The sequence below is a fragment of the Lasioglossum baleicum genome, chromosome 5, assembly GCF_051020765.1.
Source record: "Lasioglossum baleicum chromosome 5, iyLasBale1, whole genome shotgun sequence".
NCBI classification, from domain to species: Eukaryota; Metazoa; Arthropoda; class Insecta; order Hymenoptera; family Halictidae; genus Lasioglossum; species Lasioglossum baleicum.
Window position 1 is genome coordinate 17,720,908 of NC_134933.1, and position 16,289 is coordinate 17,737,196.

The window sequence follows — 16,289 nt, forward strand, 5'->3', positions numbered from 1 at the left end:
GCAGCATGACCGTTGGCTAATGAAATTAACGGTCAGGGTACGCGATGAAAAATTTATCCGAAATTGAAAAAACGCCATTTACTTTAGAAATATTACTAAATTTCATTTCAATTTAATATTAGATCGGAAAGAAAGTTCTTACGGTTTTCGTTACTTTGCTTTCATAATAAAAACCGCTAGAACTTTCTCTCCGTCCTAATATTTATTTTTTCATATAATTTTAGCAGAGAAAAATCTAAAAATATTATCTCTTATGAAAACGTGTACACATAATGCAATTGTTCTTTACTTCAGAAGAGGCGGCGTATTAATTGCGTATGTGAAATTTGTAAAAGCAAATAATAAATGTATGACTCCAGAATTATGCAGCGTTAAGTTTGTGAATATGTAATTATTTTTGGCGTTACATTCAAGTCGTGTTTCATTTAATAATGTTCTGTTAGAATGTCGCGGAATGTTTGCGGAGAATCGAACAAAGTGTCGCAAGCATCGAAAGTTCCCAAAGAAAATTTGCATGGTCTGGACAAATTATGTCTACAAATATTAGTTTCATATGCGAGTCCCGTCTGTGTGCATTTCGTGCGACCAAGCGTGTCGTTATCATTGTCTTCGTAATGCAAACTGCGGCCACGGAACCATTAACGCGCATATGCTTATCATGCGCTTCCTCTCGGTCTCTACGCGACGACCACGTACGAGCCACTTTACGTCGAGTGCAATACTGAACAACATCATACTTTCCCGTCTTTTCTTTTTCAACCTCGGCGTGATTTGCAGCGGCCATTATCATCCGTACAGTCTGCAAAATTTTATTCCATCGTTCTAGTCTGCATTTTAACATGTCGACTGCTGGACTACTGTGACATACTACACAACTGAACTATTTTCAGAGTTAAAATTAAATACAGTAATTATTTCGTGCTCACAGTTATTTTAAAGCAGAATAACTTCTCATGTTTTCACGTGCTGAACATTCCATCGAAATTGGTTGATTGGTTTGAATGTCGACTGAGGATCTGTATGCAGCATTAAAATTGTTCGTATCGATTGTATGAAACACGAGTCAAATAAAATGTGTAATCATTAGACTGCGGATTTTATGCATTTATGTGGCAAAAATGGATGGATGTAATTTAAAACAGTAAAAATATTAAAACAATTTAAGAACGTCCATATGTAATTTGCAGTTTATTAAAATGGTTAAAAATAGAGAGAATGTTTTATATGGTTTCAGTGTCTTGTAATTGACAAAGAAAATTTTTATTTTGCATAAAGATCCGCAGTCTAGTAATCATTTTCCCTAAAATTCTTATATTTATTTAATCATTTATACTGGTTTAAATTGCATCTACCATTTTTTTAATAAATGCAATAAATCCGTAGTCTACTAAAAATTAATTTTTACAATTTTTAATTGTTTGTAGCTCGTAGCAGCATCAATAAATTTCGATGGAATTTTCAGCATGTACATGTAATATTTACACGACTCGATACAATACATTTTTACGATATTCCCTTTTCCAACCACATATCTGCCCAGAATTATAAAAATGGTCTAAGTCAAAATTTAAGAAAAATGAGTTTATCAATGAAATTTTTACGATATTGTTAAAAATGAACCGTTAGATAGAACCGTTATCTCAACATTATATGGAATTCATTTAGTGTTAATATCCTATTCCTTTAAATATCTCGAAACAAGAAATATATGGACCGTTTATTTTGAAAGTGGTGCAAGTCAATTTTCTCTTGTTTCGAGAAAATTAAAGGTTAGCATATTAGTCAATTTAAAAATATGTATAAATTAATTATGTCAACTCTGGCAATATTTCTACTTATTTATCAATATGTAATTTGATCATATACATTTTTTCAGGCTAACTAAAATAATATATATTTCCGGGCTGCAAATAGACTTATACCACTTTCAAAATAAACGGTCCACATAATATGACTTGGACCACTTTCATAATTACGGGCAGACATCGCGTTGCATGAAGACGGTAATATCTTCGGCGCGTTGTAGGAATTCGCGTTATACGGGAGTCTGGTGTGCGCTGTGTGAGGGAGAGCATGTGTAGTCTAATTACCGGACTGATGTTCCGACTTCTGTTTCGAGGAAGGGTTCGGAAGGCAGCTTCATGGTGAAATTGTTGGTTGCAGGCGATCGACGATCGAAAGGGACACGCGTCTCTCCGGTTCAGCGACACCGAGAGCGCGCGGGCTGCTCGAAAATGGCCGATTCCAATCTGCGAAATTTATCCCTTTCGGGTTTAAGTGCAAGCTTCAACGTAAACTCGCACGACACGCGAATAAAATCACCTCTCGTAACCGGAGGCCGCTGTACGCCGAGCCGCCACTTAACCAGATACTGAAATACTGAGCCGTAAGGTCGCTTCCGGCTAACGATCGCTCTCCGGAGTGAATTGCCACTGTCGATTCGTCCGGCAAAAATCCGATTCTCACGGATTCCGCCATTGTCAATTTATGTGAGCCGTTTTCTTTTTTCTCCTTCTTCTTCCCACTTCTCCTCTCGGCCGAACTAGAATCAATCCAGGCTAGTTTAGAAATCCGATCCACACGGATTCCACTATTCTCAATTTATGTTTATTTATTTAGTTTAATCTAGAATTTCGCTTCTCGCAAGTTCCGCCATTGTCGTTTTATGTCAGCCGTTCTTTTTTCCTCTTCTGCTCCTTTCCGTCGAAGGGATTTAGTTGAACTGGAGGGAATCCAGGTTGTCTTTAGTTTAGAAATTCGTTTTTCACGGATTCCGCCATGGTCAATGTATGTTTATTTATTTAGTTTAATTTAGAAATTCGATTCTCACGGTGTCCGCCATTGTCAATTTACGTGATCCTCGCGCCGCGTTCTTCTTCCTCCACTTGTTCTCTCTCTGTCGAAGGGACCTAGTCGCACTGGAGGGAATCCACGTTTTAGTTTAGTTTAGAATTACCGTGTCGGTAATACTAGTATCCTGTTCAGCTTCCTAGCCCTTCGGGATCACGTTTCCATCGGTTTCGAAAACGCAGTTTTCTTGAGAAATGTGCATCGATACTCCTACCCTATCTCCTGCCACACGATTTTTAATTTCGTTTCGATGGCGGTGGTGGTATAGTTTGGTTATCGATCGATTCGTTGCGATAGAATTGCATTAACTATAAGGAGAGTCTATTTAGGTCTGTTTAGGTATCGTGAATTTGTAAACAAAATTGAACTCATCAATTCGATGATGGTGAAATCTAGACTGCGGATCTTTATGCGAAATAAAAAATGTTTGCATTGATTGCAAGACACAGGAGCCAAATAAAAATTTCACACTTCTTTCAATTATGCTATTAAAGTAAGACTAATACACTGGTGGCCTTAAATTTTTTTACGCCTCCACTGTTTTAGATTGTATGTACCCATTTTTTTCATAAATGCATAAAATTCACAGTCTAGTAATGCCACTAGAATGATGGCATTGATAAAAAAAAGTCTGTTTCTCTTTACATACCATAAATTCATGAATAATATTCATGAACCGATAATCATTTTTTCGGTTTCGAACCTCTGCATTCTTTTTCAATTTGGTTACATTTTCATTCATAACTCTGATCGTTGAATTAGTTCCATCTATTTCGTGAAAACGGGCCATTGTGCTCCGCAGGGCTAGCCGGAATACCTCGGAAGCCTGTTCTTTCGTCAGGAGTATACTCGTCGGCCAGCTGAGAGCTCGAGAGCCCGAACTAAAATTTCTGTCGGAGCTCGAAAACTTATTGGAGCGTCGTTCAAAAGTTCAATTGCAAGGCAGTGGCTCGTGAACTGGGTGTCCAGAGTTGAAGGGGCTCCGCAGGGATGGAAGAGGAAGAGGAGACGAAGCGGATGAAGAGGAAAAACAGGAGGCGGCTAGACGAACGAAAACAGCGAAAAACCAAAGGGCAGTGGAGAAGAGCGAAAAGAAGGTACGCGCCAATACCGACGCACGGTTCAGAGTCAAACGAGATAGAGAGGGATGATGAGGGGAACTCGAATGCGGAAAAGAGAGAGAGCGACAGAGAGAGAAAGAGCAAGAGAGGAAAAGAGGGGTAGAGAGGGAGGATGGAAGAGCAGATGGAGAGAGAACTGTTTATTTTGCTACCGGCGGTACGTATCGGTCAATATGTGCCCAGCCTCTGAGCACACAGACTGCATACGTAGGTACATAGGTTCCTACCTCTTCCTCCAGGCGTGATAGCGATGGCAGAGGGGGTGGGAGAAGAGGATGAGGAGGAGGATGAAGCAGCAGAGGGACGCGGAGGAGGAAGAGGGAGGACGCCGGTGGTTGCCTGTGGACTGCACATTACGTAGCGCATTATGCGCGTACACAGGGAGCCTTATCTGCGCGGGCACGTCCGGGTAATTTAGTCTGGCACTCCTCACAACGATGCTTCTTCTTTTCCGAGTGGTTGTCCATCTTTTGATCTCTCTCTCTCTCTCTCTCTCTCTCTCTCCCTCTCTCCCTCTACCACTGCCTCGCTCATCCACCACCCCTCTTTTCCTTCAGCAAAAATTCGAACCGCAAGGATTGATGGAACGAACGTTGTCTGGGCACGACAATGATTCTTGATTTGAAATAATTGCGCAGTGTGCTCTGAGTAGGCGTGGCTCGGACGCTCTTGATTCTTAATGAGCTAGGAATGTGCCCTATGAGACAATATCTGGCTAGTCTATACTTTGTATCGTTTCAAAATCTAGCTCCTGAGACCATAGACACCCTGAATATGTCTACTTCTTACTGGATACTATACGATTACTGTCTTGAAGGTGTCACTCCAACATGTGTGGGCTGTCCGAATGTTGAGGTTGGCATGGTCTATGTGTTGTTGAAGACAGTTAACACTTTACCTACCGGGGAGCCTATTAACAGGATTTTAAATAGTTGTACTGTACCAAAAGAAAGCGTAGAAATTTTCTTTTACATTGCAATCTTAAATGAATCTGTTAGGTGACGTTATTGAGGATGACTTGTTAGTTCACAACGAAAATTGCTGTTGCTATAAAAGATTCCATTAAAAAGTGTTTATCCTTGTACCACAAAGTTTTCAAAATTATGCAATAATCACCGGTCGGTAATGTGTTAAGCAATTAACAAATTGTCCTCGGGCTCACCACTTCTAAATCGATTTAAGTCTTCTATGACAATATCCTGAGCACTGTATAATCATTAGACTGTAGACATGCACTAATAACAATAATTAATAGGTCGAATACAAAACAGTAAAAACACTTGGAGAGTTTAATAATACTGTTGCATTGTTTTCAACTGTATAAAATTATTAAGAAAGCATATATGTACACATGTATAGGTATCATCTGTACTTTAAAATTAATACAAACAATTTTTACTTTGCATGGAAATCGTCATAATTATTGTCTTGAATATCTGGATGTCTCGAAGCTTGGGAAGCGCTGCTCCAGCATCCACTATCGTGGCCTCTGTACTTCGTGGTAGATCCACACGTTTTCGAAGAAAGCTGATCAAGTGACAAATTGTTTTTCCGGTGTTCTCCGTTTCTAAATCGATTTAATTCTAGTCTAACGAGCAGTGCAATATCCTGATTGGGTCTTCATTTGATCAACATTTGTGTTTCGGACCAGCATGAGCTCGACGCTGCCTTACAATGGCTATTTCAATCGGCCCAAGTGCTTCCTAGACGAACGAGAGTGTACTTGCTCCTATGTATCTAGGTTTAATTGATTGCCTTATCACTCGTGTTCGAGATTCCAAGCGCCACTTGGCCCTTGATAGTGGAACCATCGGATCCCGATGCTAATTCGGGGATGATATAGGTTTTGCACTCCAAATTCATCATTTTGCAGATCGTATTCACCCATTCGCAGATCATATTTACCCTTCTACAAATTCACTCTTTTGCAAACGAAGTTTTTTTTACAGATTTGTTTTCTTCGAGCCTTGCGATCAAATTAGATTTCAATGTAGACTTGTTATGAATTTGGTTTCCTGCACTTCGAGGTTTCCAGAGCGCGATCATAATTGAATTTAATATATTCGACTGCAGTTCGAGAGTTCGAACGATTAATTAATTAATTGATAACGACGCGACGTATCATTTCCTTAATGCTATTACCGCGTTTCCGGTGCGAGGAGAGGAACGAATATTCGGAGACTCCGTGGACTCCATCGGATGATATATCACGGTGTAATCCATACATACATCTCGCCCAATAACGAGGAGGGCTTCAAAACGAATTCATAGTGAACGCTTAATTATCCCGATCGTATCGCGATCGAGCTTAATTAATTTTCTTCCGCAAACGTCTCTCGGACGCCCGTATAGAATGAAACAGCAATTAGAATAATGCTAACTTATGGTTAGGCGGGCGTGTGCAGACAGCACAAGTGCATTACGTATGTACATACGAGCCGCATTTGCGCTCTATAATTGCGTTTCTGTCGGTGTATTTTTTTCAGGATACTTCCGATTATCAAGCATCTGTCTGAGTTTCCATTTAAACGGCTCGCTGTTCGCGATACCGCGAGAATTTATGAACTCAAGATACCAGTCTCGGGATAGATATTTCATTAATGAAACGATATGGAGCTTAGTGTCCGACGATGATACCCGATTAACATTTTTCAGCGATCCCCGTTTGTCTTGATCAAAACGCTGCCACGTGTCGGCGCTTCGTGCAGTTTGTCCGGATATATTAATTATCATTCTATTAAAAATCTCATCGATTCAAAGCAATTTATCTTACCGTATTATTTTTGCACAGTTACAGTGATCATAGGAAGAAAACAAATTCATATTTATTATGTATATGTCTACGTTTACTTTGATGCTTAAATATTGGTCACAGAGGAACAAAATTTTACTTTGATTTCAAGAGACATTTGTGTTCAATAGATTCTGTTTGATATATTTATCACGAGTCTGGTAATAAAAACTGAGAAGTTAAGACTGCTTTGATATTAATTACTGTTGTATCTAGTAACCTAAAAATGAATTTTATTTAAATTAATATGAATATTGTGAATGCAGATTGTTATGAATTTGACTATAGCACAGGCTATGGATACGAATACGTTGTTTTATCATCGTTGTTTATATTAAATACGTGGTTCGTAACGCTAGCTCAAGTAAGTCATTTTGTTAAAATCGTATTTTGTGTATTTTTCAAATAACCGATAGGAGGCATGGTAATCAACGTGCTAATAATTGGAAAGGTAAGTTTACTATTCGAAAAATGTATTGGATGCTGATTACGATAGGCTGTCTTGGTGGCCATTTTTCTCCTGACAGTCTTAATTACGTTATTCGAACGAAGCGTTACTTGCATTGCAATCAGTTTTGTTTGCGTGCGACAAACGTATTAATTTCCGTGTATTCCCAGCAAGAGGCGGAGACACCTGCTCCCGCAATAATTTGTCCCTGTATAAGCACGGGCGTGCAGGTGACGTCGAATTGTAGAAATTCGTTCAGGGACATCCTTTGAACAACAGGCACAAACGCATCATTGAACCTCGAACACTGCGCCTCGGGAAACAATCTAATCCTGGGATCGAAATGGACACATTTTGTTTAGAAAGTACATATCTGTTCTTGTTTTATTTTTATAGAGTGAAATGTTATCGTTGGGGTAGCAATAAGGAAGCTGTGGACTGTGTGTATTCAAGATATCCGTTTTACTGTAACAATTAGATCTCTATGAACGATAAAAATTATCCAAATCAATTATGTGGAACCAAAGTTAGATAAAAATGCATTTTGTCCTCTAAAATGCTTGTCATTTTGAAACTGCAGAATGTCTTCAAAAAATTCTTCTCATTTTGAAACAGCAGAATGTCTTCAAAAAATTCTTGTCATTTTGAAACTGCAGAATGTCTTCAAAAAATTCTTGTCATTTTGAAACTGCAGAATGTCTTCAAAAAATTCTTGTCATTTTGAAAATGCAGAATGTATTCGAAAAATGCTTATCCCTTTGAAACTGCAGAATGTATTCAAAAATTTCTTGTCAAATGTTAATCTTGTTAAATGGTATCGAAGGAGGAATATCATAGACGAACAATTTTTTTTGTCCGGTCATTTTTTCAGTTTTCTCAAGGTCATAATTTTTTATCGGGAAAACTTATTCTTTTTATTCCATCTTGTTAATGACTTAAGCATATTCAACTCTATTTTTTCAGCCGCTATAAGATGGAATCAACAAAATTAAGCTTTCCCGATAAAAAAAATAACGATGACCTTGAAAAAACTGTGAAAAAAATAACCGGACAAATGAAACTGCTCGTCTTAAATTATGCTATAAATATTTTTTGTGCCATTAAAAATAAAGGAGATATTTAGGTGGCCTCCTTCAGCTGAGACATCCTGTATATAATTGATTAATAAAGCTGTATTCCTTAAAATTTTACCATTGAATTTTGTTTTCAAATTGGTCAGGAACTTGTGCAATCATCTAATATTTATTTTTACGTATTTGGATGTCATTGTGCGAAAAAATACCGCAGTGAAACGTACACCCGTAATAATAAGTATATGTATTTACCCTTTTTGAAATAATTCTAATCCAGAATCTTAGTTGAATCGATCCCGTATGCGACCCGTTATTCAAGTAGATTCTTGACGTTGCCCCGGACATTTTCACAGGGCTCGATTACGAGAGGCCTATGGGAACTAAGAAGCTTGTGTGCAGTTCCTGTTAATCTTGGTCCCCGCGTCGATTCACGAGCACCTTTCGGTAAAAGACGTTTCTCCCTGCTCGGCGAGAAGCATGTTTCCCTTTCTCATGCTAACTATCGTTCACGGTTCGAGCGGGGGCACGGAAGGACGACTTTTCAGATTTAAATCGAGACCGCGCGCAGAGATTTGCATCACAGTGAGCCATAGCGCGGGTTCACGCACAAACTCACGGCCAGGAATAAATCTGAAGTGCGCTCTCATTGTACAGCCAGAGAGTGGCTACCTGCGCGATATCAACGGAAATGCGTGGAAGCAAGTGCCGGAACAAAGGCAGCATCCGTGTATCATTTTTCCATGAGATCTCCGGGCCACTTCAACTCTGAAAAAATGATACATTGATCCGATTTGCTTGTCGCGACAGAGATCCAAAGAATTAGGGAACTCTTTAATGGGTTCCATTTTAAATGGGGGTCGTGGAACTTTCTCCAAAATATTTTCTCACATCTTACATTTCAATAGGGACACATAAAGAAGCATTTTCCATTGCAATTGATGCAGAAAATCTATATTTTGCATAAACATCCGATTCTAATAATGATTAGACTAAGGATCTTTATGCATTTACGAAGAATTTGGTTGGGTGAAACATAAAACAGTAAAGGATTATAAAAATTTAAGAATGTTGCAACGTTGCTGTTAATGTAACAAAGTCGTTAAGGGATGAAATGAATTTTTATGTTTATTCCTGCTTCCCACAATCAGATCAAAACATTTTTATTTCGCATAAAGATCCGATTCTAATAATGACGAATCAAGGAACAATGATACGATTTAATCGATGACTGTTTGGATTTTTGTGGACGAAAAACGTGCCTCAATTCTCCAGAGCGGGCAAGCTAAGCGTGGCGAACAAGTAGGAACGATGAAGATGCAATGACTACAACGAATGATTCGATTCCGCGATCGGGCCACCTTTGTCCGATTCGGAGAACGATAATCGAGGCTCGCGACGTCAATGACTTGCACCCATGGGCATCATTGTACGCCGGTTGCGTAACAAAGAGCCAAAGAAAAGAGAGGAAACGCGTCGCCGCGTCGCTTCGTGATCCGATTGATTTTTCGATGATAGTGCAGTTGCATTGTCATGACGCTGTTGCGTGTTCCAATTACAACCGACCGATACTCCGATGCGTAATTAGCCTCGTTTCACGCCGCGTCATGACGCTGACACGCGTCCCCTTGTGTCTTTATTAGGAGTTACGAAAAATCGGAATCATTCCGAAGAACGATCTATGAAGATCGTAAAGATATTCTCTTGAACGTATCGGATCTTGTTATTAGACTGTAGTGTGTCTCTAGACGGTATAGAGACAGATGATCTAAAGCTGGAAGGTCTAGAGCTGGAAGGTTTAGAGCTGGAAGGTCTAGAGCTAGAAGATCTAGAGCTGGAAGGTCTATAGCTAGCAGGTCTAAAGTTAGAAGGTCTAAAAGCTAGATGATGTAAACCTACAAGGTATAGAGCTGTCAGGTCTAAAGCTAGAAGGTCTAACACTAGAAGCTCTAGAGCTGGAAGGTCTATAGCTAGCAGGTCTAAAGTCAGAAGGTCCAACACTAGAGGGTCTAAAACTAGAAGAATATCATCGTAACCAAACTCTGTAACATGGATCACCATAAAATCAGTTGAAGTACGAGGATCGTGTAAAATCGCCAGAGAATGGCTTCGAGAAAAAGAGTCTACTGAAGTCTTCGGGGTCTAAGGTTCGAACGGTACCCGGCGGTTTCTGCTGGGCAGTTATGGCTACATGGATATTGAGAAACCCATTAACGGTACTGCGCCCTGCGGTTTCCACGACAGTGGAAGATGATAAATCTCTCGACGAATCACTGTTTAGATGTTTAGAGATAAGCAAGCGGGTACATATAGAGGGAGAGGGAGAGAGAGAGAGAGGGAGAGAAAAAGAAGGGGGGTCACGCCGGGTAGAAACATGGCCGGTCGGACGTGTGCATCCTCGCCGGGCGGGCGGCGGCTCGTGATTAATATAAATGCAGGAACTAACGAACCATAACGACGTTGATGCCTGACAGCCGGAAACAGAATTTTCTGCGTATTCTAACGCTCCGGCATTGTCTGTGACATTCCCGCACTTCAGGTACCCGCGGTGTATACATACACGCACGTACACATGGAACCGCTAACCCACCTCCTGGAACATTGTCCCTAACGTGTACCGGGGCTGTCACGCGCATAATGCCGCAACTTTAGCATTAATGTCTCACGGGCCAGGTATATGTTCTCGCATAATTAGCGCCGGCTTTTTTATGCACCGCGCGGTGTCGTTGGAAAAAAGAAAACGGTCGGCCCGAGCCCCGCTCCGCCGGCGCTCCGACCACGGGTTACGCAATAACTTTTTTTCCCTTGCCCGATGTGTTTCTCGTCGGCACCTTGTTCGTTTAGGAACACCCGGGATCTGTCGCGGACCTTTTCCTCTTCATTTGCATGTCGAAAGAGGCTGCGTCACGCGTCGATAAGCCCCGCAGATTTTTCTCAGGACCCCGAGATGGGAATATAGCAGAGACATAGTGGGGAGCCGTTCTTGTACTGGGAAACGTCGGCTGCGGCTCTTATATTTTATTTTTCAATCTCTTTCTTATTATTTAACCCTCCGTGGTCAACTAGGATCGTTTGGAGCGACATTTCACTCTACAGTTTCTTTCTAATATTTATTTTTTCCGCGCGTGGTATTGGAAAAACCACGATTTTCTTGAAATTGTGCGAGTTTAACGAATTTTCTCAACGTTAAAAAACGTTCTTGCCATAATCTTCCTATTTTTCTCATATTCTGCAAAGTTTCAGGTATAATTTTTAAAAAATTTCGTCGCTCTACCTCATTTCTATCGAAAGTTCTTTGATTTTGTCTCCGATTTGGACGAAAGGTCCCACTGTGCGGCGTTCCGGTAACGGGAACCGCGGATCGCAGAACGTTCTCTAGGTTTGTTTGTAATATTAATCATCGTCACGCGGTGAACCGCTACGTTCATTTAATATGAATAGTAATATCGCGTCGCGTGGGCAAACGCGACATAGCTCGCGCGTGCCGCGATAAACGTGTACAACTGCTTCCTCATGATTTTTCAATTTTTCATTCCGCAGAAAACTTGACCTCTTACGTAGCGCACCGAAACCACTTACGTAGTGTTTCAAACCGAGACAAACCGACCATTACACCCAGGAATAATCTCCCGTTTCCTGTGGCTGAAACTGGGCAGAAATCTCGCGATTGCATCGACAGAGAAAACGCGCGTATCGATCGCCAGCAAAAGGGACCTTTAAAGACATCTCGGCGCGATCGCCGATTACTATCGTTACACGGGTAATATTGCGTCGTCATTATATCCATTACCGCAATCGATGCCCGGTAATCGATCATGGACCATTAGATCGCGCCCCGTTGATCGCGACCAAGCCTACAAATCCGTTCTTGAATACACTTTGCGGGAGGGGGCGTACAAAAGAGGCGCGTCCCGCGCGTCCGTAAAGCGGAGGACAACTCCCGGAGAACAGAAAAGAGAAAAGGGAAAAACGCCACTTCCGCAAATCGGTTTAGTACCTGCGCGTATCGCTTTGCCAGGCCGCAGACTTTGATTTTCGGGGACGCGCGTTAACTTTTCAAGCCCCCCTCCTTCTCCACTATTCTGCAACGATCCCGACAATAGGGGTCGCGACGACAATCGAGTTGCCGAGTAAACAGAGAACGGAGAGCCGACTCTCCACTCTTTCAATTCGTCAATGAAATATAGGATCGCGCGTGCCCTTCGCGGAGAGGTCGAGTGGGGATCAATAGATCACCGATCGAGAGCACTGGGTTAGGTCCTGAATGCCATCGACTGCGCTTCGATTCTAGAGGGGGCCGACGCAGGTTCTACTACAGAGGGCACGACAAAACCTCAAGGGCGGGCCCCTGCAACCCCTTCGCAGGTTGCCCAGGTGGAACACGGGGTACAAGATCAAGGGCCCGATCAGTTTCCCGCGAGAGCCTTACGAATCTCATGCTTCCGGCTCGCGAATGTGTCTCTGTGAATTAAACGATCATTTTTTGAACTCTGTAATCTTAATTGGTGGTTCATTGTTCGGTTGTTTTGAATCGTTGGACGTGATGGCAGTTGCCATTGCAAAATACGAAGTGAGTTGTGCTTCAATTGTGTCGAGGCAACCTGCGGATTTCTCGCTTCTTTGACGAATTTCGTGACGTGTGACCGCCGACAAGGATCTTTGGGAGATCTTCAATCTATTCTGCCGGAGATTTGTGAGTGTTTGAATTTGAGTTTGCACAGATCTACAAAATGTATTTGTTAAATGTTCGATATAGGCCTCCATAAAAAAGTTGTAAACAGCAACTTCTAGTATTTTCTCTATGATTCCAATTAATTGCAATTTTTTCAAAATTTCTTCTCCACGTCATGTTATAAGATGACATTAACCCCTTGTTGAGTCTAATAAATATGTATGTTGTTAATAGACCGCGGATTTTATGCATTTATAACAAAAATGGACACGTACAATTTAAAGCACTGGACATGTTAAAAATATTTATGGACATCAATGTATTCGTTTCAGCTTAATAGGATAATTAAAAGAAGAATACAATTTTTATTTGGTTCCTGTGTCCTGCAATCAATGGGAACATTTTTTATTTTGCATGAAGATCCGCAGTATAGTTAATAATTTCCTTTAAACAGAGGAGATGAATTCTATTTCGGTTTCGTTAATGTATTGGAGAACATGTAGGCATACAATAGATATAAATTTTCTCCTCCTCTATAAAATTACGAACTATAAAAAATGTTCTAATCACTGAAACAAGGGGTTAGAAAAGTTATCACCCTTTTAAAAGTGTCCGAATATTACCGTGGTTCACCGTAAACAGTAGACGCAACGTGAAATCACTGCAGAAAGAAAGACATTCTTTTCCGCGACACAAATTTGTATGGTTTTGCACAGTGTCTTATAGTGTGGCCGTGTAATTGCGAGTATGCAGCAATGCGTGGCAGGAGTTCAAGTATCCAGATCGCCGGTTAGGAGCGAATTCGAAGAAGAGTAGACTCGCTGGAAGCTCGAGAGCGTTGTTACGAGGGTCGGACGCGTTCACAGTGACATCCCGGAATCCCGTCCGGCGCGGCGCGGCGACGTTGCGAAAATACTGTTCCCATTCAGTCGTCTCGTGGAGAAACGATTTTCTGTTCTCGTTCGGGTGAAGGTGTTCAGGGTATATCGGCGACACCGGTAGTTATCGTTCGATCACTTATCGATCGGCGTAAATAGACGTGGATTAGCTCTAACGAGCTCCTAAGCAAATAAACCGACGCGCTGCCAGTCAGCACCGGAAAAGCCTTACTCGGTGAGGATTGAGTTACTAACCGAACACACCAGGATCAACCTAGCCCGAGCGACCTGCGAGTCAGCCGTAAGGAGACCCTACTCGAATCGAACACGGTATTAATGAACAGGTAGCCTAACCGAGCTCCAATACTTGGATAACCTGAGGATCAACATTCTGTGGGACTGCGAATGCTCGCGATATGACAATGATCGAGCGACCATGCGATCGTTAGGCTCTGGGATTTCTACACTTGTGGTATCCAGGAACTTCGAAAACTTGGATGTGGTACCATTTCTATAATAACAATTTTTGATTCGTATTTTGTTTCGGAGTCTGCGATACATTCGTTGGGATATTCTTTGGGAATGATTATGACTAGACTGCGGATCTTTATGAAAAATAAAAAATGTTCGCACTGATTGCAGGACACAGGAGCCAGATAAAAATTGTACTCCTCTTTCATTTATTCTGTCAAGCTAAAACTAATACATTGATGTCCTCAAATATTTTTAGCATGTCCACTGCATTAAATTCTACGTGGCCATTTTCGTCATAAATGCATAAAATCCGCAGTCTAATTATGACATCGCAATGGTCGAGTGACAATGCGATTGACAATTTCATGAAATACCACAAGAACGAGGAAGTTCGTAGGAGTTTCCAGATTCTTCGAGAAGATTGAACTGGAACACCCACTAAGCTCTCAAACACCGAGTCTGAAGTCATGTTTGACCCAGAGAGAAAAACGTTCCATAAAACCTCTAATTTCTGATAAGCTGCTCAAATCGTTAGAGCAACGTTGCTCCTGAAAAAGTACATTTAAAAATCTGTAAAAGAATTGATACATAACAATTACAATGGATTAATCCCTGGCTGCAATGAAATGATCAAAAGTATCTGCCTTGCAAGGGTTAACAAGAACATAATTTCCATTAGATTCCAATTCTCGAGTATCACTTCCACTGTCAAAACATCTGAAGCTCCTCTCTCAGCAAAACACACTTTACAAAAGAAGCGGAAAAAACCGGGCGGAAGAAAATGGACGAAAGTACATTAAAAGCTGCACGGAGAGGGTAAAAAGACGGAGGGTTCGCGATAACTGGTCGAAATTAAATCTCCATTAGGCGGATCGTATGAATAATGAAGACAGAGGCAGCAGGATCCTCGAAAGAAGAAAAAGAAAACGGTGGACGACAAGCAGCGGGAGGATTCGAAGTTGCCGAAACGATCGTCGAGATGGAGAATCGAGTAGATCCATTGCACGGCTAGTTGCACAATGAGCACGGTTGCATGATTGATACGATCGGCCGCGGGATCCTCGAAGTTAGCGACCCGACGACGCGCGACGTTGCGAAACCGGCGACAGACACACATGGCATCGTCGTAGTGCGCTACGCCTACTATGATAGCCCCCCCGGGCTGCCTACGGTTCCCTGGCAAAATGCGGCGCACGTAGATTAAATACGCGACGGTACTACTCTTCTGCTACTTTGCTACTCCTCGCTTCTGCCACTTTGTTCCTCTCCGGAGTTCTCGGAGCTGCGGAGTCGCGCAGGCATTCGCGTCTCTCTTTCTGCTGCCGCATGAACGGCATCGATGCTGCCGGCGATACGACGTTTGCATTTATAGCGGCGCCGCTTTCAGTTATGTGCCTCCCGCTGACATAAATCCGGCAAGCACGATCGCCGCGCCGGGCCCCGGGAATAAGAATACTGATGATCCCCCGTACCCCCGAACAACTCGCCTCGAGACTCTCCTCTGCGCTTCCACAAAATATAGCTAGACCTCGCACAGTGCGGTATTTGGCCCGAAAAGTTGGAAAATAGTCGATTTCAGAATTTCACGTGAGACGTACAATTTTTTCTGGCCGACGTGGTTAAAGGTTTGACGAATGAGAATTCAGTATTGTTCTTTTTATTTGTAGAGATATTATAACACGCTTTGTGTGTTCTTAGACAGTATCTGAAACAGCGTTCATTCGTTAGCGATTTCCAAGTGTTTTAACCCTTTGCACTCGAATGGCGAGTCTGAGGAGCTACTAAAAATTGCCATACCATTATTCAAAACAGTTTTAACATTATTAAATTTGTCTGTATTCTATAAATTGTAAAAGTATGAATTGTAAAAGTAATGAATTGTAAAAGTAAAAAGTAATGTAAAAACTGTATTGGCACACATCTTTGCAGCCAATTCTTTTTGCACTGTCAACAGAAATCTTTACATCTTTTACTAATCTAACAAT

General features: G+C 41.5%; 2 protein-coding genes across 6 annotated transcripts in view; both read left to right on the forward strand.

Moving 5' to 3' along the window:
* Mesr6 (misexpression suppressor of ras 6) overlaps window positions 1-16,289 on the forward strand; it is a 764,580-nt gene that overhangs the window by 153,581 nt on the left and 594,710 nt on the right. The gene's annotated exons all lie outside the window — the stretch shown is intronic.
* LOC143208885 (uncharacterized) overlaps window positions 1-16,289 on the forward strand; it is a 284,265-nt gene that overhangs the window by 139,616 nt on the left and 128,360 nt on the right. Inside the window, exon 4 of one of the 4 annotated variants that reach the window (XM_076423803.1) lies at window positions 3,653-12,973. The exons of the other annotated variants lie outside the window; for them this stretch is intronic. Within the exon in view, the coding sequence (XP_076279918.1) occupies window positions 3,653-3,806 (154 nt within the window). The 3' untranslated portion in view covers window positions 3,807-12,973. The remainder of the gene's footprint in view (window positions 1-3,652; window positions 12,974-16,289) is intronic. 4 annotated transcript variants of the gene reach the window in all.